Source organism: Stegodyphus dumicola, chromosome 8 (genome assembly GCF_044657685.1).
Source record: "Stegodyphus dumicola isolate Sdum_Otavi_A_Nest chromosome 8, ASM4465768v1".
Classification (NCBI taxonomy): Eukaryota; Metazoa; Arthropoda; class Arachnida; order Araneae; family Eresidae; genus Stegodyphus; species Stegodyphus dumicola.
In genome coordinates this window covers 193,403,715-193,425,929 of record NC_140775.1, presented here as the reverse complement: position 1 = coordinate 193,425,929, position 22,215 = coordinate 193,403,715, and the positions used below count along the sequence as shown (strand labels likewise).

Genomic DNA, 22,215 nt, shown 5'->3' with positions numbered 1-22,215 from the left:
TGTTGAATTGTATTGTATGGTTCAAGTGCAAATAAAATGGTATTTATTAGTATATTTATTAGTGTGGAATGCTGATAAGTATGGAATGCTGATAAAATAAATAACGATTTATTTAATCTGACATCTGTACTTCAAGATATATTTAAATTATAATAGCATACATATAATTCTAATTATACAAATAATTTAATACAAAAATGAATTTGTTTAATAAATAGTTTTCATAACGCCGGATCCTATATTCAGTCCTGAATTAAGACCTAAAATACCGCCATATCCCTGTCTAAGAAATCCTTCATTAGCACCTAATAAAGATGTGGGCATACCGTGTCCAAATATATTTCCATAGCGGGTACCTAGCAAACTGTTACCAAATACTCCGCTTTCAAGAGTGACGGGACTGGAGGAAATCGCATGGTCTAAAGCTCCACCATAACCCATGTCAAGAAGTCCTTTACCAGTGATTCCATTTCCCATACTCAAAGTATTACTGCCTGTTTCTTGTCCGATTCCGTTACCGTAACCAATGCTGAGAAGTCTATTCCCAAAATATCCACTACCGAGTAATCCGCTATTCAAAAGTCCACCGCCAAGCATTCCTCCTCCAACAGCGATAGGAGTTTCATGTCCAATTCCAGCATTATACTGAGTATTCAGTAGATTGCCGGCGCTGATTCCATTTCCAAAAGTAGCTGTGGCAATTCCATGTCCATTGTCAGCAGTTGTAGCAAAAAGTCCGTTATCAAGGAGTCCTCCTCCGACAAGAGAAGCTTCTGCAACGTCATGACCAACTCCAGCCTGAGTGTTCAGCAAGCTGTTTCCACTGATTCCGTTTCCAAAAGTAGAGCTGGCGATTCCATGCCCGAATTCACCACCATAACGAGTACCGAGAAGTCCATTAGCAGGAATTCCACCTCCAAGAGAATAAGACCCAATATTAGATCCATATCCTAACCCAGTGCCGTAACTTGAACCAATGAGAACGTTATTCGTAGTACCCTTTCCATTATCGATGATACCACTGCCGATTCCATTTCCAGCAGAAGAAAGAAAACCGCCGACAACATTGTTTCCTACAAGTCCATTTGCAATTTCACTGGTCGTCGAGGTGATATGGGTAGAAGCAATCTCTGCAGGTGCATCCGCTTCTTTCACGGGGGCAACATGGTCAATAGTGGTTTTATATGATATTGTGACAGGATTAGCTGCAACAGCTTTGGTAGCAACTCCTACGTTTTCAGTTTGGAGTATGGGAGCATCCAGCCTTTCTTCTGTTGGAAATAGGGCAGCTGCTTGGGAAATGGAGACAGCGATGCAGAAAACAATAACCTAGTTCAAAAAAAGAATAAAATATTAAGCTTTGTGTACGATAAATGTGAACGTGTACAGAAATAAATAGTATCAAACAAGCGATTTAAGATGAAATTAGTTGCCACAATTACTTCTCGCTAAATTGGTCTTTTGAAATAACACTAAATTGTTAGCCAAAAGGAGATGTTTTCTCAGAAGGGCTTTTAATTTCGTTTTGGCATTTTGCGTCGGTTCACCATAAATGTCGGTTCCTTTTCAAATTGTTGCTTCCAAATATTATCGCCCTGCGTTATGTTTAAAGAAATTAAATAATGAAGAATCTGCATAAATATATGTATTTTTCTCGCATTGTGGAAAAACGACTGTGCTTAGAGACATCCAGTTTTTAATAACGTAGTCCTTCACTCGAATATGGGCATCTGGAAGCCCGAGTTTGGAATTTGTTTTTATCATCTATTTCATATTTTGTCAAACATAAAAGAATTTTTGATTAACAAACTCGATGATTTCAAAACGAGCAATAGAAACGCTGTACGGTAGAAAAAAGCATTTTTATCTCCAGCGCGCGAGATTCTGTATCATAAATTCTAAAGATATGTTCTTTTAAATATTTTGCGATATTGCTGTTGAATTGAGTTTTCTGGTTTAAGTGCGAAGAACATGATATTTAATAAGAGAACACACAAAACGTTAAAAAATAACGTAATATAAAATCGTAATATAAATAGACGTAATATAAAATCTGAAAGCTTTCAGATTTTTATTTTTTAATACATTTTTTAGTTGTCTTCTAACAGTGCAATGTATTTAAACGAGATGAATGTACCATTATAACCAGATTAATATATCAGTATCAGATTTTGGGAAGTCAAAATTTGAATTACTGGAAAAACCAATTATATATTATGTCAATCATCCAGTCTTCTGAAGAATTAAGTATCTCAAGGAAACACTTGTTCAAACACTCCCAGTGTTTCCATTAATCATTAATTTTATATTTTCGAAAATTTCAGCAAAAAAAAAAAAAAAAAATACAAAAATTAAACTGGTGTAGTATTACTGATCTGAATGGACAGACTGGTAGGGTTTTTGATGCTAAGAGACGTGAAAAATGAGCAATGCCCTCATCTGTACTCGAACCTCGGACGTCTCAATTACGCGCCGAGTGTGCTCACCACTACACCACGAAGGCAGGAGAAATATCTTATATACTCCCCTTTTTAAAGGGCAACTGGGGATTATGAGACCCAATCGCCAAATCCTGGCGGTGGAGAATCAACTTCCACCACCTTTCTTTAGTTCGGGCGCCACTGTAGACACATTAGATTTTTTGATGGAAGCAAGAGATATGAACAATGTGCAATGCCCTCGCCGGGACTCGAACCTCAGACCTATCGAATACGCTCCGAGTGTGCTGACCATTACACCACGAAGGCAGGCATGCTATGAGGGGGGGAGAATTATCTTATGAGACTTTATAAAATATTTGCAACAACTGTATGTACACTTGGCAAATTCCGTTTGCCAAGCTTAACTGAACGATAAGATTTCTATCAAATTTCCACAAGAATAAAGAAATTGAATTTTCGAATTTTTAACTTATTTCCCACTTTTTAGCAATGAATGGAAGATTCATTACTTGATTCTATGACTTTACGAGTTGTAGAGGTATCACGATTTTTTTTCGAAGCAAGAGAGTGAAAAATTAGCAACGCCTTCGCCGGCGCTCAAACCACAGACCTCTCGAATTTGCGTCAAGCGTGCTGACCACTACACCACGAAGGCATGCTAAGAAGGCGGGAGAAATACCACTTCTCCTTTTAAAGGACGACTAGGGATTTAGGGGAATCAATCGCCAAATCCTGGTGGTGAGAATCGACATTCACCACCTTTTAGATTGGACGCCACTGTTGAGGCATTAGTTTTTTTGTTTGTTTGTTTGTTTGTTTTGTGTAAACAGAAGAGATGAAAAATAAGCAACATCTTCGCCGGGACTCGAATCACGGATCTCTCGAAATCGCATCGAGTCTGCTGACCACTACACTACGAAGGCGTGCAAGTAAGCAGGAGAAATACCTTATAATGTGACTAAAAATAAAACCACGGGCCTGTTAAAAATGTCAAATTTTGAATTAAACTTGCCAAAAAGAAATTTAAGTGAAATGAATGCAATTATATTTATGAATCCTTTGTATGCTATCACTTCAGTTTTCTTTGAGATCTTGTGAATGATCTAATGCAGTTCGTCCCTCAGGGGGCTCACTTTTGTGAGTACGGGTGTGGCAATCCCGAGGTACCCTAGCCCTTCAGGGGATCATCTTCTTGATGAGACGGGTGTCACGATCCTGGAGCCCCAGTGATCTATCCTCTTTTCCATCTCCTCTCCCCTTAACTGGAACTTTTTTCCTTCCCTTCTCCCTTGTGGTTTCTCTCTACGGAGTTTGGGGCTCGTCACGAGAAACTGGAACAACCCTTGCGTCCAATTTTCAAATGGCGAGAAAACCGCCCACGTGTTTGCCGTGCGTGGAGACCCGTGTCGCTGGAAAGGAGGGTCCTGGTAGTTGAGGGGCGAGGTACTGTCCCCAACACACTGCTTTGGCCTCTGCTTCAGCTAAACGGGAGGCACCTTAGTCGTCCTCACGGGTGTCAATCGGCTGGTCACTAGTCCTTGTGTCAGTGGCTTGGGGTCAAGCTCTCGGGAGTACCTGCTTTCGGGAAAGCCGACTGTGGGGCTTCAGTTTGCGTATAGGTCCGGCTAGCCCTAACACAGGAATCTGTGTTCCCTTGTTGGGCTCCGTGGTGGGCGGGGCCGTCGGACCCGAATCATTTTTTCTTTCACTATGGCTAACTCACATATATACTTAATAAAAGATTTCGAGGTCACTCAAGTCACTCAAGTCAATCCAGTCACTCAATCTAGTTCTGAAATGCCTACTGCTAAACCAGTCACTCAACCTAGTTCTGAAACGACTACTGCTAAACCAGTCACTCAACCTAGTTCTGAAAAGTCTACTGCAAAAAAATTACGAACAGATACAAATGAAAAAAATCATAATAATAGTCCCCGTTTCCTAGTCATCTCTAGTCCTTCTGGCGAAATGCATAAGATGTCTCCTTTTGTAATAAACAAATACATCCAGTCTTGTATTGGTGAGCCGAGAAATATAAAGCGTCTCCGCTCCGTAGACCTGCTTATTGATACAATCTCAGCCACCCAGTCTGCTTCTTTACTTCAAATAACTAAACTTGGGAAAGCGAATGTCACTGTAACAGCACATAAGACACTGAATTATTGTCGTGGCGTAATATCGGAATTCGACCTTCTGTACGTTCCTGAGGAAGAGATCGCTTCCGAGCTATCCGACCAAAATGTCTGCGGTGCTAGGCGGATCAAGATGCGTAAGGAAGGTAAGTTGATCAATACGAAACACGTGATCCTTACCTTCAACACGCCTGATCTGCCTAAGAATATTAAGGCCGGATATTTAAATTGTCCTGTAAGACCTTATATTCCCAACCCTATGCGATGCTTCCAATGCCAGCGTTTCGGCCATTTTAAGACGTCTTGTCGTGGCAGCCTCACATGCGCCTGATGCTCACAGATTGGCCACGGTTCTGAAAATTGTACCGCTGCGCCTTCGTGTATAAATTGCAAGGGTCAGCACCCAGCATTTTCACGCCTCTGCCCAAAATGGAAATCCGAAAAAGAAGTACAGACTCTTAAAGTTACCAGGAACATCTCGTATGCTGAAGCCAGAAAACTAGTTCAAAGCACACAGCTCCAATCAAACAAATCTTATGCCAGTGCAGTTAAAACAACACGTAGCATTGCCACCCAAACATCAATAGGCACGCAGACTAAACCAAATAAAACCCAACCAACCACATCCACCAAGAAAACGGAAAATGCAACTCATTTAATACAAAAAAAAAAAAAAAAAAAAAAGAAAGAAACAGTCATTCAAAGTAAACCTAAAACTGAAAGTCACAAAATAATTAATAAAAATAGAAGTCCTAGCAATACCTCTCTTGACGATATGATTTCTGAATCCGCGGATTCAGATGGTATGCAAGTAGAAGAGGGTCTAGAAGTTCCCAGGCATCTACTTCCACGAAAAACCAAACAAGAGCACAGAAAGAACAAAAACCAGTCATAATGGCCACCCTCGTCTCATGCAACTGTCGCGGTTTCCACCGAAATTTGCTCGAAATCAAAGCCATAATTAATGCTTATCATCCTGTATGCTTCGCAATACAGGAAACAAATCTAAAACCAGAACAACAGGCAAAACTTCGGAAGTTTTCCTTCGTCAGGAAAGATAACCTTGCAGGTGAGCGTGCCAGTGGAGGTGTAGGTCTCCTCACCTCACTGGATTATCCCTCAAATGTACTTTCTTTGACGACATCCCTCCAAGTTGTCGCTATTTTTGTATCTCTTGCACGAAGAGGAGCAAACCCCATGGCGAGACTCCCTCGGTTTATACTGGACAGGGCAGACTGGGGACTCTTCTCTTCCTCCGCAGAGCTCACAGAGGAAATGGTAGAAGATGTGCATATCGATGACGCTGTGGAAGCTGTTACTAATACTATTATTCAGGCAGCTATGCTTTCGATTCCTAGAACATCAGGAAAAATGCTTAAATATACGAAACCATGGTGGAATCGCAACTGTCATGAAGCACTGAAAAAACAGAAAAAAGCATGGGGTATTTTTCGTAGATATCCTACCCTGCGAAACCTCATAGCCTTTAAAAGATCCAAAGCAAATGCACGAAAAGTAAGAAGGCAGAGCCAGAGGGATTCCTGGATTTCATATGTGTCGTCAATAACATCCTCGACGCCGAGTAAGCGGGTTTGGGAAAGAGTTCGAAAAGCATGCGGCATATATAAAGACCACTCACTTTCCTTTTTGGAAAAAGATGGCCGAGTGATTAGCTCCATAGAAGAAATTGCTAATACTATTGGTGAGACATTTGCTACCGTTTCTTCCAGCCGAAATTACTCACCTGCATTTCTTTTTATCAAGCAACGCTCTGAGAAAAATCCCATCGCTTTCAACTCTTCCAAATTTGAGCCTTATAATAGAGATTTTACTGTGCTAGAGTTAAAGAGAGCTTTGTTACAGACACATAGGTCGTCTCCGGGTCTCGATGGCGTGAATTACGATATTCTAAAGCATCTGTCCTATAAGTCACTGAATGCCCTTCTCACGCTTTACAATAGAGTGTGGAAGGAGCATACTTTTCCCAGTGCATGGAAGAGAGCTGTTGTAATTCCTATTGCCAAGCCAGGGAAAGATCCAAGGAATCCCTCCAACTATCGGCCAATTGCCCTTACGAGTTGCCTATGCAAGCTGTTTGAAAAAATGGTAAACAGCCGCCTAGTCTACTTCTTGGAAAAGAATAATATTATATCGCCTTATCAGAGCGGTTTTCGACAGGGGAGAACGACCGTAGACAATATGCTTCTATTAGAGACATCTATTCGAAAAGCTTTTGTAAGAAGAAGTCACCTAGTCTCGGTATTCTTTGATATTGAGAAAGCTTATGATAAGGCATGGAGATACGGTATACTTCGGGATCTTCACGAGAGTGGCTTGCGCGGCAACCTACCAATTTTCATTCAGAATTTCTTGAATACTAGGACTTTTCAAGTAAGGATTGGCTCTGTTTTTTCAGATATTTTTGAACAGGAAGAGGGTGTGCCTCAAGGCTGTGTGCTTAGTGTAACTCTGTTCAGCCTAAAAATAAATTCTGTATTAAAAGAACTTCCTCCCACCATTTCAGGATCTTTATATGTTGATGATCTACAAATTAGCTGTCGGGGTGCGGATATGAGACATGTAGAGAGGCAGCTCCAGATCGCTTTGAACAGGATCCAGGAATGGGCAAAAAGACAAGGATTTACGTTTTAAAAACAGAAGACTGTGTGCGTGCATTTTTGTAAAAAGCGAGGTCTGTATCCTGAGCCTGAATTATACCTCAATGGGTCTGTAATTCCAGTTGCATCGGAAGTAAAATTTTTAGGGGTGATGTTCGACCGAAAATTGACTTTCCTTCCTCATGTCTTAAACTTGAGAAAAAAGTGTACCAAAGTTTTAAATATTCTAAAAGTCTTGGCGAACACCTCCTGGGGTGCAGAGCGTTGCTCCATGCTTCGCATTTACAGAGCTCTAATTCGCTCTAGACTGGACTATGGCTGAGTTGTTTACGGATCCGCTCGGTCATCAGTATTGTTAAAACTGGATCCTGTTCATCATCAAGCTCAACGAATCTGTTCAGGAGCTTTCAGAACTTCTCCTGTCCAGAGCCTGTATGTTGACTGTAATGAACCATCACTTTATCTGAGGCGTGAACAATTGTCCCTTCTGCAATATTTTAATATTCTATCCCAACCTGAACATCCCAATAAGCTGTGCTTACTTGATGATGTGTGTAACGCTTTATTTGAAACACGTCCATCTTGTGTTCCTACATTTTTTTTAAGAGTTCGCCCTGTCATTGAGGAACTTTCCCTCTCTGATATGCACCCCCAAGCAGTACAGAATTTTGAAATCCCACCTTGGGAAAATGCACAGATTCAGCTTCTTGATGTTTTTAAGTATCATGTGAAGGCAAGCACTAACGAGATTATTTACAGACAACTCTTCGCTGAGCACAGGAACAAATATAGCAGTTATCTTCCAGTTTATACAGATGGGTCCAAGTCAAAAGATCATGTGGGGATGGCATTTGTAATTAAAGACCACATGGAGGGCAGACGCTTGCACAATGCTTTCTCTGTCTTAACATCCGAACTAACTGCGATATACATCTCAAGGCTCTGCTACAAAAAGTTTATAATTTATACAGATTCGTATAGTGCTCTTAAATCAATAGAAGCTTTTTCTAATACTCAAAATCTAGTAATAGTGGATATTCTCAAAATACATATAAACTTAATGAATCGTGGATATGAAATCCTGTACTGCTGGGTTCACATAGCTACCTTTTAAAAGCTAAAAATGAGCCTGTTTGTTTTAACTGTAATGTTTATCTGTTCGTCTATTTTAATTGAGTGTCCGTGTTTTAATAGGCTTCGCCAGAAATATTTTAATAGCTGTGACTTGCCTCTCGACCGTTTAATCGGAAGAGAGGTCAATTGTGGTTTGTTTTATTATTTGAAAGAGACTGGCTTTTATTACCAAATTTAATTTGTTTTGAAGACTGTGTCTTGAATTTTAATATGTGCTTTTAATTTGTTTTTATATGACTCCATCCTCTGGATTTGGTACATTTGTCTACTTGTTTATTTATTGAATTTAAATCATCAATTGTAATCATCCCATCTCGTGTTTGGCGTGCTATAATCATCTTTGGTTTTTGCGCCATAATCTCTCACTCACTCACTCACTCATCCCTTTCGGAGACATCTGTTGTGTTGTGAAAAAGAAGATACGAAAAAAATGGCAGCAATTTTGGGATGTTCAGCGTCAAAACAAGTTAAGACATGTAAAGCCTAGAATTGAGCATTGGGATTTTGCCGGAAATCGTAAAGAAGAAGTTCTTTTGACTCGCCTCAGAATTGGTCACACAAGAGTGACACATGGCTACCTTTTAAAAGCAGAGAATGAGCCTGTTTGTTCAAATTGTAAGGTTTGTCTATCTGTCCGTCATATTTTAATTGAGTGTCCATATTTTAATAATCTTCGTCAGAAGTATTTTAATAGCTGTGACTTACCTCTCGACCGTTTAATCGGAATGGAGGTGAATTGTAATTTATTTTATTATTTAAAAGAGACTGGCTTTTATCACCTAATGTAATTTGTTTTGAAAATTGTGTCTTGAATTTTAAATGTGTGGTTTTAACTTGTTTTTATATGACTTCATCCTCTGGATTTGATACATTTGTCTACTTGTTTTTATTTATTGTATTTTAATTTCATCAATTGTACTCACCCCATCTCGCGTTTGGCGCACTATAATTAACTTTGGTTTTGCGCCATAATCTCTCACTCACTCACTCTAATGCAGTTCGAATACAATTTAATTTTAGTCTCATATGACCAGCAACATTAAGATTGTTAAAAATTATTTTTTAGTTTCAATACATTAAGCTAAAACTTCGTAACTTAAAAAATGCTTCTTTCTTAATTTGTTTTATATTTTTGATTTCATCCATTTTTATTTATAGAACGCAGAAAAATATAAAGAAAATAACTGGTTTTGAATGCAGAAAAATTATATCTTCTAATCAGAGAAATATGTAAGAATTAAACATGATATTATCTTTATTCTTTTTTTAAGATCTTCCAATCCAGTATATAGCAGGAATTTATATTCAATTTACTTAAATTTCTGTTTAATTTAAAAATCTGATTTTATCTTTTAGTTATCTACTAATAATGAAGTGTTTACAGCTTTCGATTTTAAAATCAATGTCCGTAGAAACTGTGCGATTTCTAAAAATGTAAAACGGATTTAAAAAAAAAAAAAAAAAAAAAAAAAAAAAAAGGAAGAAAGAAAAGGAAAGAAAACCTGAAAGCTTTTAGATTTTACATTATGGCCAAAAGGGCAATTTTTTTTTAACGTTTTATGTGTCAGCCTTATTTATTAAATACCATGTTTTTCGCACTTAAATCACAAAATTCAGTTCAATAGCAATATCACAAAATATTTAAAAACAGCATATCTTTAGAATTTCTTTAGAATTCTTTAGACTTTTACACAGTCTCGCGCGGTGGAGATAAAAATGGTTTTTTTGTTTTTTTTCGTATAGTGTTGCCATTGCTCGCTTTGAAATTGTTCAGTTTAGTACGTTAACGTTTACAAAATTTGGAATAGATAAGAAAACAATTCAAAATAAGGGCTTCCAAGTGGCCATGTTCGGTTGGAGGACTACGTTATTCAAAATTTGACGTCTCTAAGTAACGTTGTTTTTCACAGTGCGAGAAACATTCATGCATTCATGCAGATTCTTCATAACTTAGTTTCTCTAAATATAATACATGGCGATAATATTTGGTGGCAACAGTTTGAAAAGTAAATCAACGCAGAAAGTGAAACGACGCAAAATGCCGTTTTGAGACGAATAACCCGTTTAGTGTAACGCTACTTTGGTCTAAAAATCCATAAAAATTCAGCAAATTTGTTAACGAAAGTTCTGAACAAATCTTATTTGAAAAATTAAATTTGATTCTATCTGTTGGTGTAAAGATCAGAATTCTACAATGATTAGTTTAGTTTTGACACTGATTAAAATGTATCTACATCGAATTTGAAAAAAAAATCCTGTGGAATACTGTAAAGTAATATCATCACAAATTCGTATGTTTGAAACGCTTCAAGAAAATGGCGTTTATAGAAGAGGGTAAAAAATTCATTCTAAGATCTCACCGGACAAGGAAAGAAACTAAATTGAATAAAACTGTACAAAACAAATAACGCAGAAGCCAGTACATTGTTATAGACTGTAAGTGATATGATAGTGAGCGATTTGACGAAGGAGAAATGTGTTAAGTTTCATTCATGAATAATATCTTATATTTCTTATTTTTTTATCTTTTATCACATCCTACTGAAGATGATAACAAACTTTATTTGAAAATGTTTCAAGATATCTGAGCAGTTTCCTTTCTCAGTGAATTAAGATAGTTTGCTTCAAGATATTGAAGCAAGGTTTCCTTTATCAGTGAATTACAAAATTTTTGGTAAAGAATTCAGTGATGCATCTTTTCTTTTTTAAGTTTTCACGGTAAATATTTAAATAACTATTTGTTAAGTTTCTTTCACGAGAAATACAGTTTAATCACATGTAGCAAATGAAAAATGAAATATCTATATACTAGCAGCTGTGCTGCCAGCCTTCGTCTGGCTTTTAAATGTACCGGAAAAATGCCTGAAGGGAACACAAAACGTTGAATTTAAAAACTGTGTAGAATTTTACTCTGTAGAACAACTTCATCAAAAAAAAAAAAAAAAAAAAAAAAATTATTTAATGTATTACATATAACACGATTGCAATGAAATAAGCAATATCCTTTAAGACTAATATTAATTATCCTAATAAATAATCCCGTTGCCTTCTCTTGCAAACGTCCTAATCCAAGAGAAACATTAAATTTAAAAACTGCACAGAATTATCGCCCTCAATTTTCCAAGTGGCAACAGTGCTGATTTTCAATGTCAGCAGTCCAGTATACAATTGAATGAAAAACTGTTGCCAAAACCACATTTCTAAAAGAATGAAACTATTCAAATGGTGCGATAAAATCGAAAAGATAAAATTAAAAAAAAAAAAAAAATATGATTCGAATTTTGAAAAAATCGCTTCGAAGTGCACTGGTTCTTGTCTAGAAGCACCTATATACGAAATTTCGAACGAAAGACACACAGACTCTTTCTTTTATTATATGTAGAGATATAAAAAGGAATGTCTGTTTGTGTGTTTCTTTGTTCGCGTTATTGATTTCTGATCAATTATGATCAATTTTTTGCCAAATTTAATCGACTAAAATTGAATATAGGTAAAATATTGGATAGAACTTGAGTTTTTATAACCATTTGATTAGAAAGACGAAAATCATTGAAAACTGCGTGACATTGTAGCTGATATAATGGGAGAGAATTAGTTTATTCTTTTATCGAAATTTTTATGTGGGTTCCATAGCGCATCAGACTGAAAAATGTATGTAATCGTATTTTTTGCATCGTTATTAGAGAAGGATTACAGCGGTATCATCCTCTCTGTTGTTAGATACATTACTCTCCATCTAACTTAACTGGCATCGGGTACTTCCGCTAGTAAATACTATATAGTTTATTACATTGTAGGGATTATTTTAAAATTATTATATTTTCTAACAGTTATTTTTAATTTTGAAACATTTCCCTTTATTCTTTTGTTTCCCATCTACAGCTCCCTGTCAGAATGAGTTTTCAGTATTGAGGTTTATGTAAATGAAGTACAACAAGGTCATACTATAAGGTATTTCTCCCGTCTTCTTAGCGTGCCGTCGTGGTGTAGTGGTCTGCACCCTGGGCGCTTATTCCAGAGGTCCGTGGTTCGATTTCCGGCGAGAGTGTTGCTAATTTTTCATCTCTCCTGTTTCCAAAAAAATCTTAATGTCTCTACAGTGGCGCCCGAACTGAAAAAAGGTGGTGAATAATGATTCTCCACACCCAGGATTTGGCGATTGGGTCCCCTAAAAACCCAAATCGCCCTTTAAAAGGGGGAGTATATAAGGTATTTTTCTCGCCTTCTTAGCGTGCCTTCATGGTATAGTGGTCTTCACGCTCGGCGCGTATTTCAGAGGTCCGTGGTTCGATTCTCGGCGAGGGCATTACTCATTTTCGTCGTTCCTGCTTCCAAAATACCTAATGTCTCTACAATATTCTTTGTCATATTTGTGTCCTTATACGTTTTGACGTGCATTATGAGTTTAGCAAAATCTTCAAGCTCAAAATGTTTAATATAATTTTTGTATATCAAGGTTAAGTGTGTAGAGGTGCCTATGTTGAACTTCTCAAATTATTTTACAGTTAATTACCTTTTAGTGACGACAGTTGGAGACGCAGGAGAAAATCTGTTTTCAAAGCATTATGATGTAGAAGATCAAATTTTTCGATAAATAGTAGTATAATATTTTTGCAACTGATACTAATCTATGGAAACGGCAAACTGGTTTCACTAAATCTGTTAAAAATGCTGTTCTGATTTGCTGCTAATCATCAGCTTCATAAATTCCTTCAAGAAACTATATGACACTAATGACACTATAATGTCGGTTAATCGAACAGGAAAAAGCTTTTATTATTTGAGAAACGACTGAGAAAGTCACGCGACCATAACAAACAAAATCTAAACAACGAAGTATAAGGTATTTTCTCCCTCCTTCTTGCCTGCCTTAGTGGCGATAACGGTAGCACACTCGGCGCGTATTCGAGAGGTCCAGATTCGAGTCCCGAGGTGGGCTCATTTTTCATGTCTTTTGCTTCAAAATAACCTAATAACTGTAGAGTGGAGTCCGAACTAAAAAAGGGGGTAGGAAATGATTCTTCACCACCAGGATTTAGCAATTAGGTTCCCTAATCCCCAATCGCGCTTTAAAAGGGGGAGTATATGTGGTATATTTTCTCCCTCTTTCCTGCATGCTTTCCTGGTGTAAGGTAGCACACTTGGCGCGTATTCGAGAGGTACAAGTTTCAGTTCCGACTAGGGCACTGCGTATTTTCTATGTCTCCTGCTTGAAAATAACCTAAAGCCTCTACTACTCTAAACTAAAAGGTGGCGGAAATATTTCGTCACCACCGTGATTTGGCGATTGGGTCCCATAATCCCCAGACGCCCATTAAAAGGGGGAGTATATAAGGTGTTTGCTCCTTTCTTCCAGCATGCCTTCGTGGTATAACGGTTAGCACACTCGGCGCGTACTCGAGAGGTCCAAGTTCTAGTCCCGGCAAGTGCATTTGCTCGTTTTGCCCATCTCTTGCTTCAAAATAACCTAATGATTCGCTCATTATAGAATAATGGTTGCGTCTATTGCGGCAATGAACAGTTACGTCAGTATTCCTTCGCCATAAATAAAGATCTGTAGCAAGTAGTCATGACTGTGTTTTTCTTATCACCATACACCTAACATCAACATAATTTTTTATTGTCAGGTTCAAAATTTTTATCATGTATATATACATACTCACATACGCACGCACACGTACACTCACAAGTGTATATACATGTAATAATAAAATTCCATAGTCGAAAATGCACTTAAAATTCTAACTGTATGTTCTTTTCATTTTTAATGGCGACGGTCTCTTATTTGAAAGTACGTGGAATTAAATACACAGCCCCGTAGTCAAGTTGTTTTTCCCGCCTTTTCTACACATACAGTTATAGAATGTTCTGGAGATATTTAAAGCGAACTGGAATGGCTGACGAGGCTGACGTCATTTCTTGGAAGCTCCGCCTTTCCAGAGGCTATAAAAGGACTCGCAAAGGAATATCGGGGTCTTTTTCTTTAATGTAACGATGCAGTAAACTTCATACAAAAAGTTATTAGTAATTCTTTTTTATTTACTCCGAAAATATGATTTTGTAACTGCTATTTCTCCTGACCAGTAATAAATGGATCCTGTTTTTTAAACATACCGTCTGATAATTTAACCTACGACTACATCTATGATTCTTTACTCATCTATTTATTCCGGACAAAAGCTGGTACATCACACACATATTATTAATATTTGGGGAAAGAAAGCCAATTAGGAACTTAATTAAAAATTCAGTTAATTCCTCCCTCCTTTCTGCATGCCTTCGTGGTGTAACTCTAGCACACTCGGTGCCTGTTCGAAAGGTCCAAGTTCGAGTCCAGCGAGGACATTGCCCATTTTTCACTTTTACTGTTTTAAAATAACATAATATCTCTACATAGTCTTAGACCAGAATGAGTCTTACAAAATGTATTTATATATATATTACATTCAGTACATTGCCAGTTTCTTCTGCAAAGTATATTGATGAAATTGCTGTCTGTTCTTGAATACTTTTGTAAAATACAATAATAACAAGAAAAAATACAGGCTTTGCTATACTAAATACAAATAAAAAAGTATTATTATGCAAAATATTTAAAATTTGTTGCCTTTATTCAAGTGCACTAAAACATTTGATTAAAATCATGACTCGAAATATTTCTGGATTTCTCTTTAGAGCTTTTGAATAATGGTATAAAGTACGTCTAAGTCCATGCTAATAAACAAATGGCACTTACCTTCACTAGCATTTTGGATATCCGAAGTTGCTTTGACTATTGACGCTCTTGCAAATATTACAGGAAGCGGAAGCTTTTATAGTTGACAGAAATCTGGAGCAAAAACGAAACGTGTTTGATATCAGATGCAAAATTTAATTAAGAAGTATGGTTAGTAAAACATCAAGGATCTTTGATGGTGCGACCCTCAGATTTTCATATCGTACATACACCCAGATGTCAAAATAACCGGATTCGGCGCCAGTTTCGGTCTCGCACAAAAGGGTGTTGTTCTTTACTGTAATTAATTCTCAAGGATTTTTGACGGTAAAGTTCTTTATTATTACATGCAGGAAATAGAACTGCGTTTCTGTCAATAATCTAATAAGTACACTGCGCAAAAAAAGGGGGGGTAGTTCTATATCTCCTGTTCTGGCCGATTGGCGAAATTCAACTTGCATTTTTAATGTCTCAAAAGCGCGACTTAGGATATATATTAAATTTATATATAGCATTGTTCTAACATAGGTATTCTGATGCAAAATCGCACTTTTTCTGAAATAACATACCAATTTTTTTCCGCATTTCATTTTTACGACTCAAATTATGCCAAAGTGCGAAATTTCGTAAAAATCGCATCACGAGTAGTTTTTAAAAAATTAGCTCTCAAAATTTTAGCTCCTCCATGTTAATTAAATCTGGTATATATTTATTAATACCTCTCTTTTTATTAAATTTATGTGATTCTTTCTTTCGTATTTCGAAATTTAGGTTCATTTCAAATAAAATTCCCCCATTTTTTTATTAAATTTATGTGATTCTTTCTTTCGTATTTCGAAATTTAGGTTCATTTCAAATAAAATTCGCCCATTTTTTATGATTTATTTTAAAAATTTGTATTTTTAAATATTTTTTATAATTTTTTCGAAAACATTTTTGTGTTATAACATATAAAATTTTTAACGTCCTGTTAAAGCAGATGTATATCTAGGCACACCTGCAAAAAATTAGAGTTCTTTATTCAAAATTCCGTAAGATATGCGCGAATTTACGTTTTTGCGCGTTTCGAAATTTGGCATATTCGTTATAAAAAATAATAACGCCAAATGTGGCTTACGCACTTTGTTAAAACTATTTGAAAGAATGACCGATGGGCCTTTTTCGCGGTCGTGCATCAATGGAAAAAAAAGAAAAGTAAGTAGGTTAGTATAAATTAAGAATTTCGCCAAATGAATTATTCTTGATACAAACTGGGGGGAAAAAATAAAATGCCAAGATAAATTTTTAAATTTCTCCATAAATTTCGCACCAAATTTTACAAAATTTAATATTTAGGTATAATTTGAGTCGTAGATTCGAAATAGGAAAAAAAATTGCCATGTCATTTCAGAAAAAGTCCGATTTTGTGTCAAAATACCTATATTAGAATAACGCTATATATAAATCTAATATATATCTTAAATCGCGCTTTCGAGACATGAAAAACACAAGTTGAATTTCGTCAATCGGCCCAGTAGAACGGGAAATATAGAACTGTCCTCCTCCCCCCTCGCATTGTACATGTCTTTCTAACAGCGCATAATTTCTCTTTACTTCCTTGTACGAAGTAAAAAGGAAGTATTTTAATCGCGAAAAGTCTCAGGCAGTATATTTCAACGAAAATATCCATTTTGACCGCTATCGAATGCAATTTAACGATGTTTTTGCGTGATATCTGTACGTAAGGACAGAATAAAATACTCTTTTCCTTCAAAAAAATTATAAAACTGCTTTAAAATTAATTCTGAAGAGAATTTTTCGTGGCGTCTGTACGAACGTATCTCGCATAACTCAAACACGAGTAGCCTCAGGACGTTGAAATTTTGTATATAGGACTGCTATAACATGTAGATGTGTACCTCGTATTTTGGTTGCAATTGGCCGCACCAAACGTATATAAATATATTTATATATATATCCACTCTGTTACGCGGCTCAGTGATCTCAGTTTCTTTACTGTAAATTGTACATTTTTTGCTGCTTTAAAAATGATTGTATTATGTTGTTTTTATCTTCCGGTTAAGGTTTTTATGCCTTTAGTAAATCTGTATGCAATATTTTTAGAATTATCAACAATTGTAAAGTTGTCTAAGTGCCGCTAAGTCTTTTTTTAATGGCAGCCATTGATGTTTACATTTGAAACAGGAGTCTAGTGGATTTGTTGCCAATCTAGAGAAGCTTAGCTTCGCAACAATAAAGATAACGCATTCATTTATTATTGCCAATTAAATCATGCTTAATTCTTTCTGGAATTTTTTCGAGGAAATAAATGTTTGAGATTTACTTCGTAATTTTTAATATAGATATTTTGAGTTTTTATGTATTTTTGCCTTCTCGCGAAGTGAGAACTGAATTAATTGAATGAGAAATACTCAATCGTCTGTGAAAAACTGTTTCTTTTTTGTTTTGTTTGCTTAATTTCTTTTATACATCATTCTAGCTTCATTATAGTATTTGAATAAAACATGTGACAACGATTAGATAATTCTATTCTTTAATTGATATAAATTTTGTGCATTATGAGTTATAATATAAACGAAATATATAAGTTAACTGTTATATAATTATTGGATTATATAACAGTTAACTTAGTTTCCGTTATATAATTATTATATAAGTTAACTGTTATATAATTATTAATACTGTTAAGTGAATCTAGCGCCAGAGTGTCGCTATGGTAAACAAATACTAGAGTGAATTTTAAAGAATGCATTTATTCTATTGTGGTTTATGCGCTGTCGGCGAAGTAGATTTAATTCAATCCAATAAGTTTAAATGAAATGCAAGAAAAAATGCATATAATTTAATATTCCGTACAAGGAAGTCATGTGGTGTACACATCAGATTTTTTATATTCACTATGCGGAAGTAAATAATATACTTCTTCACTGATTACTCCTCCAAATTTCGCCAGAGTTTTCTTAAAAGTTTTACCAAACTCTTTTTTTTAACAGCTTAAGTTTCCAGCAGTGGTAATTTCAGTTATATATTTATTATGAAAGAGTATTATGTATGATTTATTTAAATAGTTTAGTAGGAGTTTGATTGTTTTTTTAAACTATATTTGGACATGTTTTATTTTCATCCAAAAGAAGTATTTCAGAACTCTCGAATTTTCACAGAAATATTCGCACAAGTGTTCAGTCTAGCCCACAGTATAATTAGTAGTTACAATTTTAGCTACTAAGAACGTTAAATACAACGCTATGCAAAGCACATCTAAAGAGAAATTTATCTCAATTCCCACGGAACTAAACAACTGTCAGCAACAGTAACTAAGCCCTTTTATAACCGGCCTTTTGTAGTTTTCAACCAGCGCCAGATATTTCTTGTACCTTATGCTTCTCGAAATTACTGGAAAGCAATAGGTGGAATTACGGTTACAGCTAACAAAGTGGTCAATTACATTTATTCAATTTCAATACAAATTACCGAAATATCCATTTACTCAATATTAAATCCACGTGCCCTTGTATTCTTACTTCTCCGGCATAGCTTTTTGTTCAAATTTGTCTCGCACTCCATTGAACGGGGAAATACAACAAATTTAATTATAATTCTGCTAAAATTACCTATCTGCCTATCTGCCTAAGGTATCTGCCTACGTTAAAAAAACGATTTCGGCGAAAAAATTCGATTTTTTTTTTTTTTTTTTTATTGCCCAATTTGAAAGGTCAATTTTGTAGGATTCCGAAAATGGTTCATTTTTACGTTTGTGATAATTAGAAGAGAAGGTATAGCCAATTAACTGCACTGGAAGTGAAAGCAGAAAGACCTGAAGTGCCATTTAAAAGGCTCAACTTAAAGGTAAACAATGTTGTTATCCGTGTTTTTTTTTAACTGTTTGTGTGTAAAATTGTGCTAAAACATTTCATTTTAATTCTGGGTACTTTTTTTTTTTTTTTTTTTTTTTTTGTTTCGTTTCTGGCAATAATTATTTCCTTAATTCTTTGAACTGGGACTGGCAACATTGCGGTTTTTTTAACTGGGTTTGGCAACATTGCGATTAGGTATAAAGACTATGTTGCTGGGTGCATATATAGCCGTTTTAATTTTTAATTCAGGGTATCTTGGATTACTTCCTGTGTTTGAACATTTAGGCATATCAATTGAACAAGAAATGATTAAAAATTACTTTGGAATTGATAACGAAAGAATAAAGAACTCGAAAATTCATTCGTCGCTCGTTTCGAAAATAGCCAGAAAAAAATTAAAATCAAATAGGAAATCAAAATTACTTAAGTATAAAGATATGGAGGGTGTGATGTACAAATGTGGAGAATTTTAAGTGTGTAAATACAACAGAACTGTTTTTCTGTTAATGTGAAATCTTTAAATGCGTTTTCTGAAAAACTAATTTTTCTAGTGTTTTTACATACAAGAAATGTAATTACTCAAAATGTTCTAAAGATATCTCTATTAAATTTCACTAAAATGTTTTCTATATTATTTATTAGGTTTTAAGCTACAATCTAAGTAATATTTATTAATTTGATTGTTTTATAAGTATTTCTGTATAAAACGATAAGAAATATTTTACAAAAAACTGTGTTTTTTCATGTAATTACACATATTTTAGTAAATTTTAGAAATATCATATACATTTTAGTTCATAACACAGATAAGTGTTGTAGTAGTATATAGTATAAAAAAAATTGAAATATATGCTGTGAGAAAAAATATACGGCATTTAATGTAAGTGTTAAATTCTCCTAAAAATGTGCATAAAATTGTATATATTTCAAAAATTTATGAAAGTATTCCTAAACATTTACCTACTTTCATGATTTGATATCATATTTTGACTAAATAAAGATATATTTCATCAGAATTCTATGTTTTTTAAAAAAGTGCTCCGAACGTAGGCAGATACCTTAAATACAAATTAGAAACAGTGTATATATTTTATAAATATGTCAGAATGCAGTTATTAAAAAAAAAAATCACACCTCTTGCGCCGGTTTAGCTGTGCATGTCTGCTTTAAGAACATTTTGTCGATAATAAAAGAAATGTTCACCTGACTATAATTGCAGTCACATATTTATATAGCAACTACACCGTGTTCTGTGTTACTCTTTTGATGTATTTATATATTTGATGTATTTATATACGTTATATATGTATATATGTCTGTAGTCTCATTCGCCATTTCATAATAATGTAATGCATCATTGTTTAGCTATCTATATTTACTCGTATATATAGGAAAATACTTATTTTTTAGTGAAATAAAAAAATGAATGAATGCTGTTATTATTTTATAGCTCTTATTTTAAACATAAGCTCCGAACTTAACTATTTGAAATGTTGATCATTGTTATAAGGTATGTTTTCTTCCTGCTTCCCGTATGCTTTCGTGCTATAAAGGTAGCGCAATCGACGCGAATTCGAGAGATCCAGGTTCGAGTCGCGGCGAGGTCTGTGCTTATTTTTCACTTCTCCAACATCAAAAATATTCCAATGACACTAAAGTGGTGCTCAAACTAAAAGGTGGTGGATGATGATTCTTCACCACCAGGATTTGGCGGTTGGGTCCCCTAATCCCCGGTCGCCGCTTGAAAAGGATAAGGTATTTCCTCTCTACTTCCGGCATGCCTTCGTGGCGTAACGGTAGCACACTCGGCGGGTGTTCGAGAGTCCGTGGTTCGAGTTCCGGCGAGGGCATTGCTCATTTTTCACGTCTCTCAATATAAAAAAAATCTTAATGTTTCTTCAGTGGCGCCCGAACTATAAAGGTGGTGGATGATGATTCTACAGCACCAGGATCTGGTGATTGGGTCCTCTAATCCGCAGTCGCCCTTTAAAAGGAGGGGAGTATATTATTATTATTATAAGGGTACAGACCCGATCCTCGTAGCCGGCACAAGCCGGCCGTATGAACGATAAATAGGACCGGCCAAAATCTGAGTCTCAACGCCTAATTCCAACTCTATCCTTGCTCGTATTTATAATTTTCATTATTGTCTCTGCAAAATCTTTCAAATTTGAATATTTCCTTTTAAAATCTTCCTTAAAATTCTTTCTCTATATTTCTCTCTTGCACTCCGGGTGAGCGTACATTCATCGACGAAGTACCTGGCGTCCCCAAACTTATCACATATTAAGCATTTATCATTATTTTGTAGATTAAAATAAGCCGGGAAACGTCCATAATTAGGTAGTGCCTGACTTATATCAACATCATTTTCTTGTTTAACTTTATATTTTTCATTAAGTTTTTTTTTTTTTCTTATTAGACGACTCCCAGCAGAAATTCGATTCTGTACAAATCCAGTTTTCCATTTCAGCAATGGTCTTTCTTCTCGAATCTTGCATATGAAAATTTTCTCCCTCCTTTCTGCATGCCTTTGTGGTGTAACGGTAGCACACTCGAGAGGTCCAGGTTCGAGTCCCGTTGAGAGCATTGCTTATTTTTCATGTACTGCTGCTTCCAAAATGACCAAATGACTCTACCATTTATTTAAAAACAGTTTTTATTAATCCAGTGTGCGTGAAGCTAATTTTACTAACTTCAGCAGCAAAATAAACTGTAACCTTATATTCGTATTCATATTTCTGTAAAAACACAGTACTGTAAACATTCTTGCTTCGTCCAAAAGTACCGGTTTGGAGGATTCTAAATCCTGCCAGATCACAAATATATCATATATGTCAGTTGAGTGGAGATAATGGATAATGCAAAAATTTCATAAGCGTATTAAATTTGTTGTTCTAGTAGTATATATGATAATTATGTAAATAAATTTTGGATGATGGCCTCTCGAAAGCTTTGTCAAAAAATCTCATTAATTAATAATTTACTGACTAAACAATAATAGTTATGCCGACTCCTTCAGCTTAATTCATTCCTCCATTTCTTGCAAAAATAATGCAAGAAATGATATCCCACGCGAGTACGTCCTTGACGAACAAAGAATTCTCCTTCATAATTAATTACTCTTGAGTTTGAAATTTCTGGTTTATCTAAGAATTCCGAATCATAAGAACCAGTTTCCGTTACAGAATGCAAGTTTATTTCGTTTCATTAGATAAAATGAATAACAATACTTGTGACTGATAAATAAATTAAAGGAAATAAAAGAGGTTTCTTTTATTAGTGCCTTATTTCCTCAAATTATAAAACAAGCAATGAAAC

The 22,215-nt window shown here is 35.5% G+C and overlaps 1 protein-coding gene across 1 annotated transcript; it reads right to left on the bottom strand.

The window, feature by feature from the left end:
• Positions 1-92: 92 nt before the first annotated feature.
• Positions 93-15,205, bottom strand: LOC118196985 (uncharacterized). Its single transcript, XM_035368454.2, has 2 exons — positions 15,062-15,205; positions 93-1,329 (listed from the first exon to the last, which is right to left on the bottom strand). The coding sequence occupies exons 1-2, from the start codon at positions 15,071-15,073 to the stop codon at positions 208-210; spliced, it is 1,134 nt and encodes a 377-aa protein (XP_035224345.1). The 5' UTR covers positions 15,074-15,205; the 3' UTR covers positions 93-207.
• Positions 15,206-22,215: the final 7,010 nt, after the last annotated feature.